This window comes from Poeciliopsis prolifica, unplaced genomic scaffold, assembly GCF_027474105.1.
Source record: "Poeciliopsis prolifica strain line A6 unplaced genomic scaffold, Auburn_PproV2 SCAFFOLD019, whole genome shotgun sequence".
Lineage (NCBI taxonomy): Eukaryota > Metazoa > Chordata > Actinopteri > Cyprinodontiformes > Poeciliidae > Poeciliopsis > Poeciliopsis prolifica.
In genome coordinates, this window is record NW_026562394.1 from 3,120,753 (window position 1) to 3,138,496 (window position 17,744).

The following is a 17,744-nucleotide window of genomic DNA, read 5'->3' on the forward strand; positions in this document are numbered from 1 at the left end:
TCCTGCCATCCGATGAGGGGGAGGCTCAGCTTGTCAAGCTGCCTTCCTCACTGTGAGCCCCTACAGGGAGCCTAGCAGGGCGTAGTCACACAAAAAAAAAAACTCCTAAAAAAACCACGGATGATATAATGCTGACTCAGCCCAGAGCAAAATCTGCCTAGTAACGTCCCGATATTTAAATCCCACATGATAATCTTGTGCAGCACAAACTGAAAGTAGACAACTGTGTAGGTTGTAGAAGTCTGGAAAGCAAAGTTTAAGGTCTAGATTCTGGCATCAGATGATACCAGCATGAATTCATCTGGTAAAGTTTTAGTGCATAGATGCAACAATGAGAACCGTCGGTATATTGATAGTCCTGAGATTACAGGGCTGCAAAAAAAGAGACTTAAAAGAGCTAAAATATCAGCCTTTTAATGTTTTATTGTTTCAAGAAGCAGAAATTTGGCTGGTAGATTTTGTTTTTGACCCACAGCAAAATATCCCAGATTCCAGCAAAGACTCACTCATTATGGTTCTTCTTTTTATTGATTTAAGTCTGATATATTATCTTTGTTTAACTCTAGCTATTTAAGTTACTTGATATTTATATGCTAATCTATTCTCATTTTCCCTCTTTTAATGGGTTTACTTCTTTTCACCAAGCCTTAGATATCATGCATTTTTTTAGTTTTGCATGTTTTGTTTGCCTTTTATTCTCCACTGTTATCAAATCGTCAGACTTCCCCTGTCAAAAACAGGCGCATTTCTTTGTTTGCCATTGCAACACTTTATGTTTTACTCTGAAATCTCTGGGGAAAAGTGCTTCAGAAATAAAGACTGACTAGCAAAAGAACGTGTAATTTTGCTCTGGTTAAAATAGTATGTTCTTTCATTTAAATCTCATATTGGCTGTATAAAACCTCGGCCAACAGATATAACATGTACGGTATATCCGGAAGATGAAACACAAATGGAAAAGCGGATTCAGGGGAGTTGAAAGGTCAATCGAAGAGACCATATCGTCAACTCTCCACCAAAAATGAGCCGTCTCATTTTTATACCGTCATATTCTTTGCAGAAAGAAGCAACTTTGTCTTGGAAATCCTTTCAAACTAGTCATATTTGTTAGATGTTCTTGTCCAATCGTCTCTCCTTATACTGGCCAGTTATTGTCACGATTTAGCTCCATTTTCTCAGCCAAACTTTTCACAGGAAAAAGAAGCTTAAAGTCTGATAGTTCAACCAACTTCTGCTCAAGCATTAAACATTTCGTGTTTTGATGTCTGTTCAGTGGAAATTTCTCTGGGGGGGGAATATTACTACTTAATGTGCTGATTTATCTCTGTGTGAACATGGGATTGTAATTTCTCTGAGAATTTGGAGGGACTTCTACTCCCAACCCTGCAAAAAGCTTAAAATTTCACACTTATGTTTCATATTTTCCTTGCAGATGAATGAAAATGTTAAAACGACCTTACAGGGCTTTTTCCCAGATTGATGAGCAGCAACAGTTATTTGCCTACATTCACATTTCTCTTTCCTTACTTTGTAAAAGCTAGCACACACCCACAGACTCTACAGCAAAAAACTGCAGTATTTATGGAGATTTTCTCACTTGCTCACAAATAATTAATTAACTGCATTAAAAAAAAAAAAGCTCCTGGCTGCTAATTTATCTATTAAATGCAAGGGTAGCAGCAGCAATGCACAATGATTTTCAGATGAAACCTTTTCTTCTTTAGCTTATAGACTAGATGAAAATAATTACTGAATCTGGAAGAGAGAGAATCAATCATTTCATACTCTGACAAACTAAATTCTAAGTTTTCAGGCTGCACTATCAAATTATTAAGAATTTAACATAATAATAATAATAATAATAATAATAATAATGCAATGTTTCAATCATTAAATATCTATCAGAATTGAGATTATAGAAACAGAAGAAACAAAAGGTGAAATGTAAAAGCAAGACTACTTTTCACTCCATTCAAGAGTCAAAAAAGGAAAAGATAAATATATGCAAATAATTTATTTTTTTAATTATTTTAAATCAAATGGTTATTTGCATTTTTATTCCTGAAAACTCTCACCTGCCCTTCCCACTAACACAAAGTGCTCTAACTCTCAGAGCACAGGCTAAAATAATTGGTTGAGGTGATTAGATTACAAAAATAATGAAAACCAATTTAATCTAATTGCCACACTATAATAAGTGGAGTAAATTTCCATTAGTGTGACTTTTAAAACCTCTTTCCTGGAGAGACCTGCAGGTAAAATTTAGTCGTTTCAATGTGAAATGCTAGGAACAAAAAAATCAATTATAACTTAGACGTCAAACAAAGACTTTGATTATGTTGGTAATTTACTAATTTAGATTATATTTGTTTCTATGCTAGGTAACTCTAAAGCAAGACGGTTTTAAAACTTGAATCTGTTTGGTGAGTGAAACGCAGTCTTACAAAAGTATTCAACCCTGTGAACTTTTGAATTTGTCACCAGAAAATTCGATATATTTTATTTTATAGAGCAACAAAACTGGAAGACAAAAAAAGACAAGTGGTTTTTAGAAATATGTGCTGTGAGAAACTGCAAATTTGACTTATAAAGGCTTCCTACTTGCCCCAGTTTCATAGAGGGGGGCAACAAACAACCATCATCCTGTCAACAATTATTCCAGAGATACAGAAGATCTTAGATCTCTGTTCCTTCTGGGTTTGTTGGCTGATTCTCTAATGAACTCTAATGACCAAGCTGATTTATTTCTGAATGATGGACTGAACAGTCATAAAATCCCAGTAAAACACATCAAAATCTGTAGCTGTAATGCAGCAAAACGTGAAACAAATTCATAAGTATGGACATATTTACAAGGCAGACAAATTTCACTGCTTTTAGGTTTGATGCAAAGAGGAAGGCAGGACTATAAATGTCATCAGCAGCAAAATTTAAAGGTCACTCTGTGTTGTCTGAGCACCATCGTGCACTTACTTCATGCTGAAATATTTGTTAGGGTGAGCATCTGCAGGAGGAGAACAAGGTGCATTTTTCAAGTTAAAGTCGACCGTGGTGAAAAGAAGAAAAGAATAAACCCTTCCTGTCCTGTCAGCTTAAGCTGCTTTTCATCCCTCAGCATGTTGACACCAACCACAGCGAACACCAGCCTGGACAAGGAGTCATGATGCTCAATGGAAATGAAATGGCCCATCCTTTGAGTGCACTGGCTTACATAAGCCGCCGCTGCCTGCCTTCCTGCCGCTCAGCTTTTCTTTTTGCAGCCTCTATAAGGACCCCGTATCCCTGACGCACAGCCCCATGTTTAAACCAGTCAAGGATGAAGAGCCTGACTCCTGCATCCCTCATTTTCTCTGCCACCTTGAAAACAACACCCTGGTCCAGCTCGTGCGTCTCTCCCCTCCATCACCGTCTCTGCAAATCATTCCAGACTGACGGAGCAGGATTTGAAAACGTGAAACATAAGGATGCTCTCTTTGTTATCCCTGCATCTTTCATTCTCTAAGTGTTCCCCCCACCCCCAATCCATCCATCCATCCATCCATCCTCCCCCCTGCTCCCTCCACCTTGCCCCTCATCTCTAAATCCTGCAGCCAGAAGCGCTCAAGGTTTCGCGGCGCCTTCTTGACAATGTCATAACACTGGATTTTAAAGACAATCGCCTCATTGGAGGGCACACAATGGAGGAAGACAGGATAGATGACAGCGTGTTTGTGTGTGTGAAGGGGTAGATGATAAAGGAGGCGATGGAGGGAGGGTGCATTAGTGTCGGGATAGGAGGAGAGGAGGGCAGGCCTGGGATGAAATGCGACAAAGGTTGTGAGGAGCTTTCAAATGTCCAATGTCGTGAGTGAATGTTCAAGGCTTGATGCATTTCTAACTGAGGAGAACGTGATTTCCAGCGAGGTGACAGAAACACAAAGGGCATGAGGCAGAGGGGGGAGGATGCCTGCTCGTTATTTCTATCCCCTACATTGTCTCTGAATGGATGGAGAGCCTGTAAGAGCCTCACGCGTGCCGATACAGAGGAAACACGGTCCCATCCGTCTAGATTCATTATCAGCACAAAGAGGACGCAGGCGGGCCGGGAGCGCAGAAAGACGAGGCTTACCTCCACATTTCAGTCCTGCTCGACCCTGCCTTGTTCCATCCTGTTCCTCTCTGCCGACTCGCTCCCCTTCTCTCCCCATGACAGCATTTTTCTGCTATCTATCTCCACGGTGAGGCAGCTCGTTCCTCCCCAGGGCTGTCCTCCCTTCCTCTAAACCAAAACGGGAAAGAAAAAAAAACAAGAAAGAAAGAAGAATCGCGAAATAGCTCGCAGGGCGCACACACACACACGCACACACACTTCCCTGCTTCTCTGTGCTGTTTGCTGAAGTCAAGAAGAGGCAGGTTGATTTGTGCTGCCCTGCCTCCCTCCCTCCCTCCTTCCCTCTTTCTCTCCCTTCTCGCTCTCCATTCACATCACAGCAAAGCCGTCCCCCCTCTTCCTCCCACTCCGTCCCTCTTTCTCTCCCTCCTCCTCCTCGTCTCCTTGTCAGAGAGACGGACAGACCGCAGAGGAGAGGAGAGGACAGGACAGGAGGACCGACACCGCCGTGCAAAGAGGGTCACTTTAAACATTTGCAGAAGCACATGCTCAATAGGCTTGAACAACAACACAAGATGACAAAAAGCAACGTGGTGGACGCTGACGCAATATGCCGAAATCACAGCTTCTGCTCATTTGCTCCCATTTGTGGAGAACTTTAAAAAAAAAATGCTATATGGTCCCCTGAGACAATCTGGGAATGAAAACCAAGTTGTGTGATGAGGAATGTATTTCTAAAGGACTCCACAAAACTTAAACATAAAAGAGAAAACAGCTGCTTATAGTAAGATAATATTATTTTTATAGCACATTTTCAGCAACAAGCAGTTCACTGAGCTTTACATAAATTAGAAGGAAATATAAACAACAACAAAAAAAGTACTACACAATTTGTAAAAGTTTTCAACTAAAAAGCACAAAGCTAAAAAAAAGTTGGTTTGTTCTCCGTCTCTGATTCCTGTTCAGGAAACCAGAATCACAAGTAGAGAACCAATGTTTGCTTTTAGTTTGTTTTTAAATTAGCCTGAACTAATGAACATTGCAGAGGCAGAATGACCAGATTCTGAGTTCATCCTAACACGGTTTGACTCGGTCAGGACTTGCTGAGCCAGAGTTTCGGAGGCAGAGCTGAACATCCAGCTCTTTTTCACATGCAGAGCTATGAAAAAGTATTTCAGATTCTGTTGCACTGAAATGTTTCAGATTATTTTCATACGAGACAAAGAAAGCATAAAAAAGCAGTTTTCAAATGACGATTTCAGAATCAGAACCTTGGTTATGCATATCCAAATCAAACTCTGTTTTAGAAACGAATTGCATCTTATAACATTTATTAATATTTTTTGGAGATTAGTTAAAATTTGCTAAAGGCCATTAGACCTGAATTGTAAAATCAAGGAATCTCCTAAATGGGACCCGTCTAACGAGAGGAAATGGGTTAGAAAATCTCAGAAAGTGTCGCGTCATGTCCTGATCGAAAGACATTCAAGAATAAATAAAGTCTTTTGAAGTCAGTTCGTCTGGAAGTGGTTAAAAAGACGGTTCTACGTCTCCAACAATCCGCAATGAGAACAATTATCCACTGCAGAACCCAAAACATTCAAAGGCAAGCAGACCTCTCTTCACTCTTAAGGTTCATGATGCAACCATCAGAAAATGACTGAGCAAAAAAAAATGGCACCCATGGAGAGTTTTGGGATCTTAAAGCAAAAACAACAACAAAAAAATCATGGTAGTGGAAAGCCATCTTCATCAAAACAGCAGTCAACTCTTTATGTATCAAAATATATGTAATAATCTGAAACATTTAAGTGAAAAAAATGAATAAATCTATCAGGGTGCGTTTGATTAATTTTGTAGAAAGGTCTGGCTTGTAATGTTAAGACCACCAACATGCAGCAAAACTGATGTTTCTGCACACAAGAGATAAAGACACAAAAGCTGCAGGGGCAAAGGTGAAAGTGGGAGTGTGTGCATCTGTGTGACGGTGTGTTTATTTATAAAGTGTACGTCCTAAGCGTGAGGCCAGTGCGGTTTGAGATCACCACAACACTCAACCTGCTTAGCAGCAATGAGATTACAGGAGTTTAACCCCGTTGTTTTCCGTCGTCATCATCATCATCCAGCACGGCATCGAAAGGAACAACATACCTGCAAATTTGAGCAAATCGTTTGGTGATGCTCAAGGAGAGGATGAGTCACTCTGCTTAACCTCGGCACAGTGTCCGGCACCATCCCCCTAATTACAGCATGGAGGTTCGTCCTGGCCGTAACATATGGCTGTGTGTGTGTGTGTGTGTGTGTGTGTGTGTGTGTGTGTGTGTGTGTTACGAGGTCAACAGCTCCGGTCTGAGGTTGGGGGCAGGGAAGGAGGAGAGGCCTGCCGTGTTGGTGGGGTGTGTCTTGGGGAGATAAGAAAATTAAAAACAGAGGCAGGAGATGATAGTCAAAACAGTTTTCTAACAAACAAGCTCATGTCTTGGTGTGCCAGTTAATGGCAAGAGGATTAATTTTTAATGTGTTTTAATCAGAGAGGTGAGCCTTAAAAGGAGAAATCCTCACAGAACAGAAAATCATGCTACATTTTCACTGCTTATATCAGACCCAAATGAATCTTACAGACTAAAAGAAATAAAACCAGCATTGACTACAGAATTGATTATTACTCATTATCACACTGGTCCAACCAACCCCAACACTTCCAGATCTCAATATCTACTTTCACGCTGGTGGCATTTTGACCAATAACATGAATTAACCATCTTTGGTTTTTGTAGGTAAACTTCCCAACAACACTGTCTGATGTTACAGTGACACCATGTGGACATGCACTTACTAAAATAAGAACGGATTCATACATTTAAAGGTATACTTAAAATAAAAACATTTTATCTAAAAAGTCACTTTTAGTCATTCCATTTAAAAAGCAGAACTCGTGTTAAAGAGACATCACTGTGTTATAGTTCAAGCAATTATTTCTGCTTTGACATTTAAGGCTTGCAGCTAAGAGTAAAACATTGAGATGCATTGAAAAGCATCATGTACTGTACAGTTTATGCACTGAATATCTGGTTGAGGTTCCCTTTGAAACTTGATTTCAAGGTAAAATTGCTGACTTACCTCCTTACAACGGAGGTTGCAAAACTAAGCAACAGATCATTCCCTCCTCTGTCGCCCAGATAAGATGGTCATGATATCGTCTCTGGATCAGAACTGGTTTAATGCAAGGAATATCATAGTAGTGAACTTATGATGGTTCCTTCAGTCGAACTCCAGCTGGACCAATTCAGATCTAAAAAAATCTATTGATAAGGCTTGGCATCAATTATCTTCTCAAGGATGCGGGTTGTTCCTGTTGAGCAACTTTTCCTTTAATTTTCTTCCTCCATTTCCAGCTTTTTTTTTTTCTTATTTTTGGTTTTTCACTTACCTTCCATACTATGTTAGTGACATATTTGTGTAAAATTTATTTTGTTGGTCTTCTAATTTTGTGAGAAATTAAATTTAAGTTTTCCTATCAATGTAATGGGAATACCATCTCAATAGAGATGATAATTTATTGAGTCCAGCTCAATAAACTGGAGCGAATATGTGGTGAAGCAGAGATGCTACTCAAACTTCACATAAACCAATAAAATACTAAACTTGTCAAAATGTCATACTTCATGAAGAAAAGTAATTGCTTTCTGTTGAGGTTAAATTTATTTGCTGTGGCTCTATAGATCGGGTTGCGTGACCTTTTATCCAGTATTTGCTCCAAACTTGAGCATCCGCCATTCTTCGCTTTAACGCAGCAATTAATAGTTAACTCAATTCCGCCTTCTCGTGGCCAAGTGAGTTTCTCTGGCATGAGTGAACGTTTTCTGCAAAAACCTGATTTGCAGCTCAACATTTTTCCTGTTGACACAAGTGATCCGCCCTGCAGGAACCACAGTAAGATCTGCTCACATCTGATGAGGAGGATATACAAAACAAATGGTTCAATATACACTATTAAAGACGCTTGTATGATTTTTAGGACATTTTTTATGAATTCAACAAGGTTTCCATATCAAATGTTCAAATGACACTGAAGTGTTGCACACTTAAAGATATACCAAGTATTTTAACAGGACAAATTCACCTTTTTTTCCACATGTAAACATAAAAACAAGTTTATCACTTAATTCTTTCATGTTGTGCAGCCTGTTAGATAAGAGTTAAAAATAAAGGAACTGTACAATAATTTTACATTCCTCTAACAGTTCTGCATGGCTTCTGTCTTCAGTATTTACAGTCTCCAGTAACAGATTTAACTGAGGGAAAATATTTTGTGACACAGGATGTAAATAAAATACAAAAAAAAATAAAAAATCTTAATGATCAGCACACAGCAGCATTTGTACTTCTGCCTATTTAAAAATAGGTTAATAAAAAACAGAACTAGGTCTGTGATAAACCTGAATAATCATGTTGGTTTATACAAATATTTACAGAGGATGTGAAGAATAGATATTTTTCAAATTGCCATCGTTACAACAACACTACACTTATAGGCTGGTACTAAAACGAAAGCCTACAAGGAACGTATTTAAAATTTCAGGCACTCGGAGAACCACAAATGGGAATTATTTTGACTGAGAATTATCTTGGACATGTGTCTTATTCTGTGAATTTAATCCATTACTCTAAATTTTAGCAACAGATTGTAATTTGTGAGTTTTTTCCCCTCCTTTACCCACCAGGACAGATTAGAGATCCTGCAGCCTGGCTGCTTTTTAAAAGGAAACAATGTCACTTAAACTGAAATAGTTAAATAATATTTGTTTTTGTGTGTGGAGCACATTGTTTAATCAGAGCACAATGGAATATTGTTAAACTATGCTACATTTGAAAAACCAAAAGATGTGTTTCTGTTGTCGGATCATTTTTAAAGCCTTTCCAGGACAAATAACTTGGATGATAATATCCACACTTGAAATATGAAAAAAGATGTTGACCAAAAGATCAAATAATAATTATAATTTCAAGTTTAAAAACAAACCCAAAACAACAACAACATGGAGTTGTGAATAAATATTTAACTTTTAAGCTAAAACTATAAATGCCCACATTGGACAGCTTGAACGTTTCCAATGTCAGGTTTTAATTTTACATTATTAAACAAACAACTTCAGTCTCTTTAAACCCACCATTTTGGTTAATTACCAGCAATGTTTCCACAGTGAAGAGCGCCAAGTTTTGTTACGTCATTACTCATTTCCAAGAATGTACAAATATATTAATCAATAAACGATGAGAGCTGCGAACCAAAGCTTATGCATCTCAAATAAGTCCATGTTCCACTGTATATCTGAAGAGAAGTCCAAGAATGATAAAAAAAAAAAAAACTTGATCTGATCCAACACTTTGCTCCATGACTGCTGTCCAGGTTTGAGGGTTCAGTGAAGAGGAAGCTGATTATTTTTGTTTGTTTGTTTGTTTTACCACTTTCCTCTTTTGCTCCAGTCCTTTGGAGTGAAGTGGAGACATTTCGGGTCGATGCGCAGGTGCCTCTTCTGCATGGCTTTCTCATGTCCGTCCACAATGTCCTCAGAGAGAGTCAGGATGTACTGACCCTGGAGCAGAGAACGACGTTATTTACATGTTTACATCACAGCCTCCATGCGTATAGAAAGCAGCCCTGCAATATTTTAACAGTTTGCTTTCAGAAGTGGGACCAGAATCTCAATAAGTCTCTTAATATTGCTGAATTTTGATTTTTTAATATATATTTATGAATGTTTTTTGTTTATGAATAGTTTTTTCCAGGAACTCTACACTCAAAATATTCAGATTGTTTTGCAGTTTTACAAGTAAATGAGACGCTCATTAAGCACATTCAGGCTCTTTGCTATTGGGTTCGATAAAACCGTTGCAAACTGTAAAGAAGCATCATTATTTTTGCATTGGTAGATTCTGATCTCTCACCTTGTAATAGTTGATTAGGTTGAGGTACTGGAGCGTTGAAATGACATCTTCCTTCTTTATGCTAGTGATTTCACTGATCTCACTGTAGAACAGACAAATTATTACATTATTGTTCTGAAAGAGATTCCATGACCAAATGTTCACAACTTCTGCATACTTTATGGTTATCTGGGGTCGTTCTCCATTTTCAGGTTTAAGGTCCATGAGAATTTCTAGGATTGTTTGGGACCAATAGGAACGATACGACAAGAGGCCGAGATCAGACAGCGGCTTCTCCGGAGTTCCCGTCTTTCCCTCCACCTTCGACAACTCGTAACCTAGTAAAAAAAAACAGTTAATCATAAAAAAAGTTAATAATTATAACAATGCTTTCCCTTCAGACTTACTGAACTCGATGAGCAGCTTCCCGTAGCCTCTGCGCTGGTAGGGCGGTAACGTCAGGATACAAGCAACGTTATAATCTTCTGTCGACTCTTTTTCCTGAAAACACAGAAATGAAGATCATCTTTGGCAGCTAGAGATTAAATGTTTCCTGATGAGCATGAATAAACTTCACACCCAGTTATCTCAGATTAAATATCATAATCTGCGTACCTTAGAGAAGTAGCCGACTATGTGGAAGCCTTTGGAGTCATACTCCGTCATTACATAGAAGAGGAAAGGGTCTGTGTCGTAATACAATGTTTTGTGGTCCAGGAAACACTTTGCCAGTAAACATAAGTTTTGGGAGTAATTCTGAAAAGGTGAAAAAGACAAATGTGAACAGGTGGGGAAGAATATAAATAAACTTGTCTGTGAAGCACAGGTATAACAATTGTTACTTTGTTTTTCCTGCCATCAATCTCAAAGAAAGAGATGGTGCCCTTGCGGTAGATCTCATTGCCAGGAGGATGTCTTAAATTACATTTAGTCTGGAAAGAAAAATAAAAAACAATGAGCACAACACGTTTCACATAGTTAATATACAGAACTTTCAGTTTTGCTCTAATTGATAAATAAAATCATTAATTTGCTGCTGTTTGCTTTTTTTTCCAGTATTCTGAATTTAACCCCATCTATTTTGCCATAAACTCTGCCCAAGTTCCCCACAGCATGATGCACCCAACACCGAGCTACACAGGGTCAGAGTAATGTGCAGTGTTGGATCTTCAGTACAAACAGTATTCTGTGGCTCTGGATTTTACTTTGCAGCATCAGAGTACAGGATGCTAATAAATGCATGATTTAGTTTCTTACTGCTTAACTGTGCAGATCTGTGCTGGGAAAAATTAAAATGTTGCCAATACTTTAGCAATGCACTGTGCTACCAGTGAGAACGTCATAAAGAAATTCTTACCAAATGCCTCTGAAGACACTTGAGGCTTTTGAGGTATTTCAGACAGAATTCACAGAGGTAGAGGATGGGCAACGTGGTGAGTTCCTGTGGGTACGGTGAGAAGTACCAGGGCTTCAATCTGTGTCGGCCCAGCTCTATGCACTCGATGTTTTTCATCCGCGTGACGATGTCATCGTGGCTCCGGTCCGACACCAGACTGCCGGTCATCCGTGGGGCGCTCGGGATGCCGTCTGAACTGTCCTGAGAATCCTGACGTGGAAAAACAGAGATTGTATATACAGTTAACCCAAAGTCACATTAAGATCAAATAAGCAATTATCTTTGTATTAGAGTTCAGATTTGGATTGTTCATTCGGTTTCCTTTAATCAATATGAGCCAGAAGCAGTAAACTAGGGTCAGAGGTAAGCGCCACCTCTGTTTTATTGGACCCATTATAGCACAGCTCAATTTGGACACCAACACACAATCAATGGGCAATAGTAGGAAATCCAACAGACCTCCGGTGGCGGTAGAAACACACTGGCACTTTGAGGCTTGTTATACTGCAAAACCTTTATCATCTAGCAGAAAAAGACACAAAAACATCGACTTTTGGAAACTAATGAAGGGAATAAAATGTTTCATTTCACACTGAAAGCTTTGGTTAAGGATCACTTTTGAATGTCAAACACTTTTTCTACAATCCAGTGTGAATTCAGAGTGAGTCTGCCATGCAGACTGCTAATCATGGATCACCACAGATTGCATAATGAATGCATAAAAAGGTCTGTTATTAAACAAAATGGAAGATCAGTCTGAAAAAGCCAGAGGAGTTGCTTGGCTTAAATGGGGAAAGTGTTAACATGAAATAAAGGTTTGACTTCTGAAATATCCATCCCCCACCCCAAGGGTTCAGTTAAGCAGTAACACAATGTTAACGCCATCAGTGAAAGACACCAGTTTTTCTCATTAAAACACACAAAATTATTGATTTCTTTTATGATGTGTTAAATGTTTTTTAAAGATGGCTTCTGGTTTTTCCTTGTAGCTTGAACAAAAATTTAAATGAACAGCTTTAAGAATGAACACAGAAGTAACTGAAGAATACAGTTAACAGAACTGACACTAAGAAATAAAAATAAAAATGTATTAAAGCACAAAACATGGATTCTGATACTCGCCAGCATGTCATACAGTCGCATAATTTTATTCATTTTGTTTTGAAATTATATATATATATATATGTGTGTGTGTGTGTGTGTGTATATATAAAGCAAGAAAAAGAAACAGTCGATACTCTATACTCTCCCTTTTTCAGCCAGATTGGGTAAAACTCAAGCTAAATATAAACACTGTGTTCTGATAACATTTCAAATGTGCATGCTTGTTTTGCAGAATTTACTTAAATGCTGGAGAATACCAAAAATATAGATATGGTTTACAATGCATCAGTCAACAGCCAGAAATAAAAAAGGAAACAAAAACTGATAGAGACATTAGCAGAAAAAGAAAATCTGCCTGAAGCGTGAAAATATACCAGCCACATACCTCATCAGGGACTCCACAGTTAGCTTTCCTTTTTCTTCCAGGCTGAGCAGGTATGAGGCGCCGGGCGGTGCCATTCTGAAGAAAGAAAGGCAAAAAAGGCTTAGAAAAAAACCCCCAACAAAACATAACACAGAAACAAAATGAAGTCGTTCCTACTGTTGTCAGAGAGGAGAGCGGTTCGTGATCCTCTCTGGACTTGAAGGTGGTGGTTTCTCTGACAGCAGGAAAAACAGCTGCCTGAGAAGCCTCGGCTGAAGTTGGTATAGAGGGCACCGGGGTCACGGGGGGAACCTGCATCACCAGGGGAACGCTCTCTACTTTCCTCTTCTGCAGCAACACAACAGACTTTCAGCTTTAAATCAACCAAATCACTTCCTTTGTTCAAAAAATACATTTTGCATTATACAGATGAAACCAGATGCTTGCATAGACTAAAAAAAAACAAAACAAAATTTGTTATTTTTTTTTAAATGATAACACCAGTATTTTTAAATACTCAGGTTTTGCATAGTTTATTATTTTGTTCCAAGCTTAGAGCTTTGTAATGGCCACTAATTTGGTCCACTGTCTAAGTTTTAACCTCCTGGTTTCTCTAGATGTTATGATAATACTTCAACATTACGTTCTAAATGTCATCTAACTTGTGAAAAGCGTCAGACTTTCCATCAGCACAAAACAAGACACTGCCAACCACTTAATTAAGTTTTCATCCCTGAGTGTTTCTGCAAACACACTGTTTGTGTTGCTTTGTCAGCAATGGCTTTTTTCACAGAGAGTCATTTTACTCTGGACAGAGACAGCATCACAAGGTCTTTTGTTTTGGAAATGATTAAATACATTTCATACAAAAACATGTTCATCTTGTTTCCTTCCTGAATGGTTTGATCAATAATAATGCTGTTTATTTTTCCTTATAATTATTTTTGCTTGTAATTGTTTTGATGGATGAATGTGGCACCGTCATGCATCTGGAAATTGCACCCAAGGACCAACCAGTTTTGTGGATGTTCACAATTCTCTACCTGTTATGTTGGATGATTTATTTTATTCTTTCCCACGCGGTTAGAAAATGAAACTGTTTTTAAGGTGTTTCCTTAAAATACTTCCACAGAAGCTTACAAATCCTAGACAGTCATCTCAGTCGTTTCCCAAAGTATTTAAACAAATAGCAATCTAAGCAAAGGTAAACTTTGAAATGTGAAAAAATGTATTCTATGAAAAATAATCTGTGGCATTTAGCAAATAGAAATAATATAGGCAATGAGCTAAAGCATGAAAGATTTATTTCAGCAACCTTCAAGCAATAAAACAACCCTTTAAACCTGAATGCAAAACCTGAAGTCCTGTTCAAATAAATGAGAACCATTCATATAAGATTTACAAATCTGGGTATTTGAATAACTGAGATACATTCTTCATATTTTCTTTACATCTTGATTCATTTGCAAATTTAAGAACATGGTTGTGCAGTCAGAGAGAAACATTCACATCAGGTTTAATGTTAAGTACCGGCGTGGGGAGCGTTTTGCCTCTGGATGGGGGTGTGGCAGATGGTAGGTTGAGATCTAGACTCTTTCTCTGAACACATAGGAAGAGAAAGAAGGGATTAAACTGACATCCATATTTGCTCCCATATTAGTACGCAGCTTATGTAAACAGTTAACAGCAAAACAATGCCTAAAATGACTGACAACCTTGCTAGTAAAAATGATTTTTACACACAGGTTTGTTCAAACAGTCCTGCTTTGTTTGGCTCGATGCTGAGGTAGATTACCTGTTTCTTCTGTAAAGCGGGGTCAGTATCTGTTTCTCTTCTTTCACTCACCTCACAGGAGAAAAGCAAACAGATGTTAACGGCTTAGACAGGCAGAAAGTGGGCGGACTGAATTTGTTTTATTTTTCCCAAAGCAAAGATTTACAAGAAAATCATGGTGGACACAGAGACATAAAAATAATTTTCATTGTGTATGTCTTGATTGGTTATTAAAGCAGAGTCAGTGGACATTGCACATAAAAATTGTGTAATTTTTTTTAGAATCAAAGAGAAAAGTTAGATTCTAGAACCACTTACCATTTGTAGGAAAACTGTTTTACAGCCTCAAACACAACAAATCTAAAAGCATTAACAACACAGGGAACTTTTTCCCTCATTTTTTACATTACCATCATCATTTTCTGAATAACCAATGCACAGCATTGCATAACTGAAGTAGAGGGAAAAGAAAACATGACTAACATTTTAAAAAAGTCATCTGAAATGTGAGGAGAATGTCTGTACTTCACCCTTAAAATCAATAAGGATTTTTTTATTTATTATATGCATTTATAATGTTAGAATGCTTCACTTATAAAACGTCAAATGTTGTCTTTTCGACACCTTGTGGGCACATGAATGATAAATTAGATGAAGAAAGTATTAAAGTTTCTTTAAACTACAATATTCACAAGTTTTAGTTAAGATTGTCCCTGTTTTCAAGTTAGTCTGTGGTTAGATTTAATTTTATATTTTGGGTCAGATGTTGAATGAAACTGAAGCGTTTAAGTACTATATATGTATTCTGCCCACCACCAGACTTAACATCTGTTTGCTTCACTGCCACACTCTGTGCTCTCATTTACTGCATTTCAACAAAGCCTCCAATAAAACCCACAATATGCACACTTTGATCAGTTTCTGGTATCAGACAACAGAAAGTGATTAAAAGGAGGAGCAAAATGTGAGGGTTAAGCTAGCAACAATGAGGAGTTTTCAAACTCATAAAACACAGAAAAAGGAGCAAAGCTACATGGTGAGTGCAAGAACAAATAAAACTACTTAAAGCTTTACAGATTAAACTAACTATCTGTTGATTTAAAAATCATCTTGTTAATTAAAAAGTTGGAATTGTGCAATATGTCTGGCCTGACACTTGTTGTGAATTGGTGCCATTCATAAACTGAATTTAACAGATTCTGTTCTTGTTTTGGATACCAAAAGTTTATTTTTGAATGATGGGTTAGTGATGAGTAAATTCAAGCAGCTGATCATTGGTAAAACATTACATCACATATGCTAGATAAAAAAAATGAACAAAGCTTTGATAAAAAATCTCAAACAACTTCCCACAAATCTAAACGTAAGCTCCGAGATGAATATGTGTTGTTGCACACACTTACCACCTCTCTCTCTGGGGAACTGGGACGGGAGCCTGACAGACCGTTCTTTGTGGGTGTTTTAGCTTCTTTCTTTGGAAACTGAAGCTTCTTCATGTCCAGCCTGTCTGTTGTGACCCACTCATCCAGGCGCTTATTAACTGTGACACAATAAAATCAACATAGGGACGGAAACAACTGCTATGCAAAGCAGAAATCTCACAGATATTCAAAGCATAAGCAGGAAATGTCTTTTACCAAAAGAATTCTGAAAACTTTTTCCTCAAAAACAAAATCTTAGGACTGAAAAAATGCCATGTTTTAGTGAAGGTAGTTGACAAATTTACTTGGGTGAGGACTTTTCACTAAGCACTTACAGGTGACAGATAAAACATTGTTTGAAAGTGTAGTTTGTTTAAAAAAAAGGTTTTACTTACAGTCAATGTAGTGGACATAGTAGAGCTTTCTCCCAGAAACTTCCTTCACACTTAAAATCTCAGCCAATGCTGTAAGAAAAGCAGAAAAATATTAAACTGAACCTTAGCCTGCATCAACAAATTGTGTTTTTCCATCGTCCAATCACTGTCTGTACGTTTTAAGAGGCAAATTAAAGTTTTCAAAGAAATTTGTGGGCAAAATAAACAAATTTATATGGAAGGCCATCAGAAGGAAGCAGTATGGATTAGTCAACTACAGTAATTATCATTAGTTCTCTTTTCGACACTATGAAAAGAGAACTTTTCAAGGTTATACATATATCTCAATATGATAAAAATAAGATCTTTTGGAGCTTATTTTAAAAATATAGTTCAATAGTTTATTAAAGTGAGATGTAAGGTTGAAAATAGAGGAAAAACAAAATCTATATATAAATCTAGACAATTTTCTCATTGCTTTTTATTTTGAGAAAGAGATTTATCTTTCACAAAATATAAATTATTTTACCGGGCACTTTTGTAGGTCCATTGCTGAACAAGGAAGGAGACGACTTCGAATTGCAGTGCAAATGAGTTTATGTTTAGAAATCAAACATTTACAACATAAGCTTTACGAAGATGTATTTTTTTATTATTAATTCCAGTCGAATAATGACAAATATATCCATCTAAGTACAGTTGTTTTTATCTTAACTCTGCAGTTTAACCACTTAACTGATCTATTCAGCTTTCAGTAGCATTGTTTTTATAACTAACTCACCGATGACACATTATGTGTGTGAAATAATAAAAGTGACTTAGAGAAGTGCGTCCAGATATCCCCACCATACATCAGAGTTTAACCTGCATTCTGAACGTGAAGCTCGGCGCTTTAACCTGAGGCCGTGTGTTTGTGTCCGTTAACAACAACCAGCTGAGGCTCGGTACTTAGCGTTAGCTTCTAACAACACTTACGCCATTCGTCTTCGTGTTCTTGGTTTTTACGAAGCACCGGGAGGCGACAGCCTTCCACAATCTCCACCTGAGTACAACAGGAAATTATTTAACAGCCTAACGACGCGCAGTGTCATTGAATAACATTGTTTATTTGGAGAACCTACCGAAGACGAGTTGTCCGCCATTTTCGTCATCTGTGAGTGTCGGCAGCAGGGAGTTGTGGGAAAATGCCGGTCTATGTCAAAGATGAAATACGCAACAAGATAGTTCTGCGGACGCAAAGCGGAAATGGTAAAGTTTTAGGGCGGAAGCGAGCGGAAAGAGCTGTTGAGTCAA

The 17,744-nt window shown here is 37.9% G+C and overlaps 2 protein-coding genes across 6 annotated transcripts in view; both read right to left on the reverse strand.

Moving 5' to 3' along the window:
* The window catches only part of zmp:0000001168 (signal-induced proliferation-associated 1-like protein 2), a 47,589-nt gene extending 41,196 nt beyond the window's left edge, over positions 1–6,393 (reverse strand). For 2 of the 4 annotated variants that reach the window (XM_055043853.1, XM_055043859.1), the window contains exon 1: positions 4,109–4,906. The gene's annotated coding sequence lies outside the window, so the exon portion shown is untranslated. Of the gene's footprint in view, positions 1–4,108; positions 4,907–6,241 lie in introns of those variants that run through there. The other 2 variants (XM_055043854.1, XM_055043857.1) reach the window with 2 other exon arrangements.
* A 1,706-nt stretch (positions 6,394–8,099) lies between these two features.
* Positions 8,100–17,636, reverse strand: LOC129368751 (histone acetyltransferase KAT5-like). Of its 2 annotated transcripts, XM_055043860.1 has the most exons (16): positions 17,573–17,636; positions 17,427–17,493; positions 16,473–16,541; positions 16,060–16,196; positions 14,678–14,728; positions 14,413–14,481; positions 13,060–13,230; positions 12,904–12,978; positions 11,874–11,936; positions 11,376–11,624; positions 10,861–10,950; positions 10,634–10,774; positions 10,426–10,519; positions 10,197–10,356; positions 10,040–10,121; positions 8,100–9,687 (listed from the first exon to the last, which is right to left on the reverse strand). In XM_055043860.1, exons 1-16 carry the CDS (start codon positions 17,600–17,602, stop codon positions 9,553–9,555), a joined length of 1,683 nt encoding a protein of 560 aa, XP_054899835.1. In that variant the 5' UTR covers positions 17,603–17,636; the 3' UTR covers positions 8,100–9,552. The 2 variants fall into 2 exon arrangements, with proteins under 2 accessions (XP_054899835.1, XP_054899836.1); XM_055043861.1 differs by lacking the exon at positions 14,678–14,728.
* Positions 17,637–17,744: the final 108 nt, after the last annotated feature.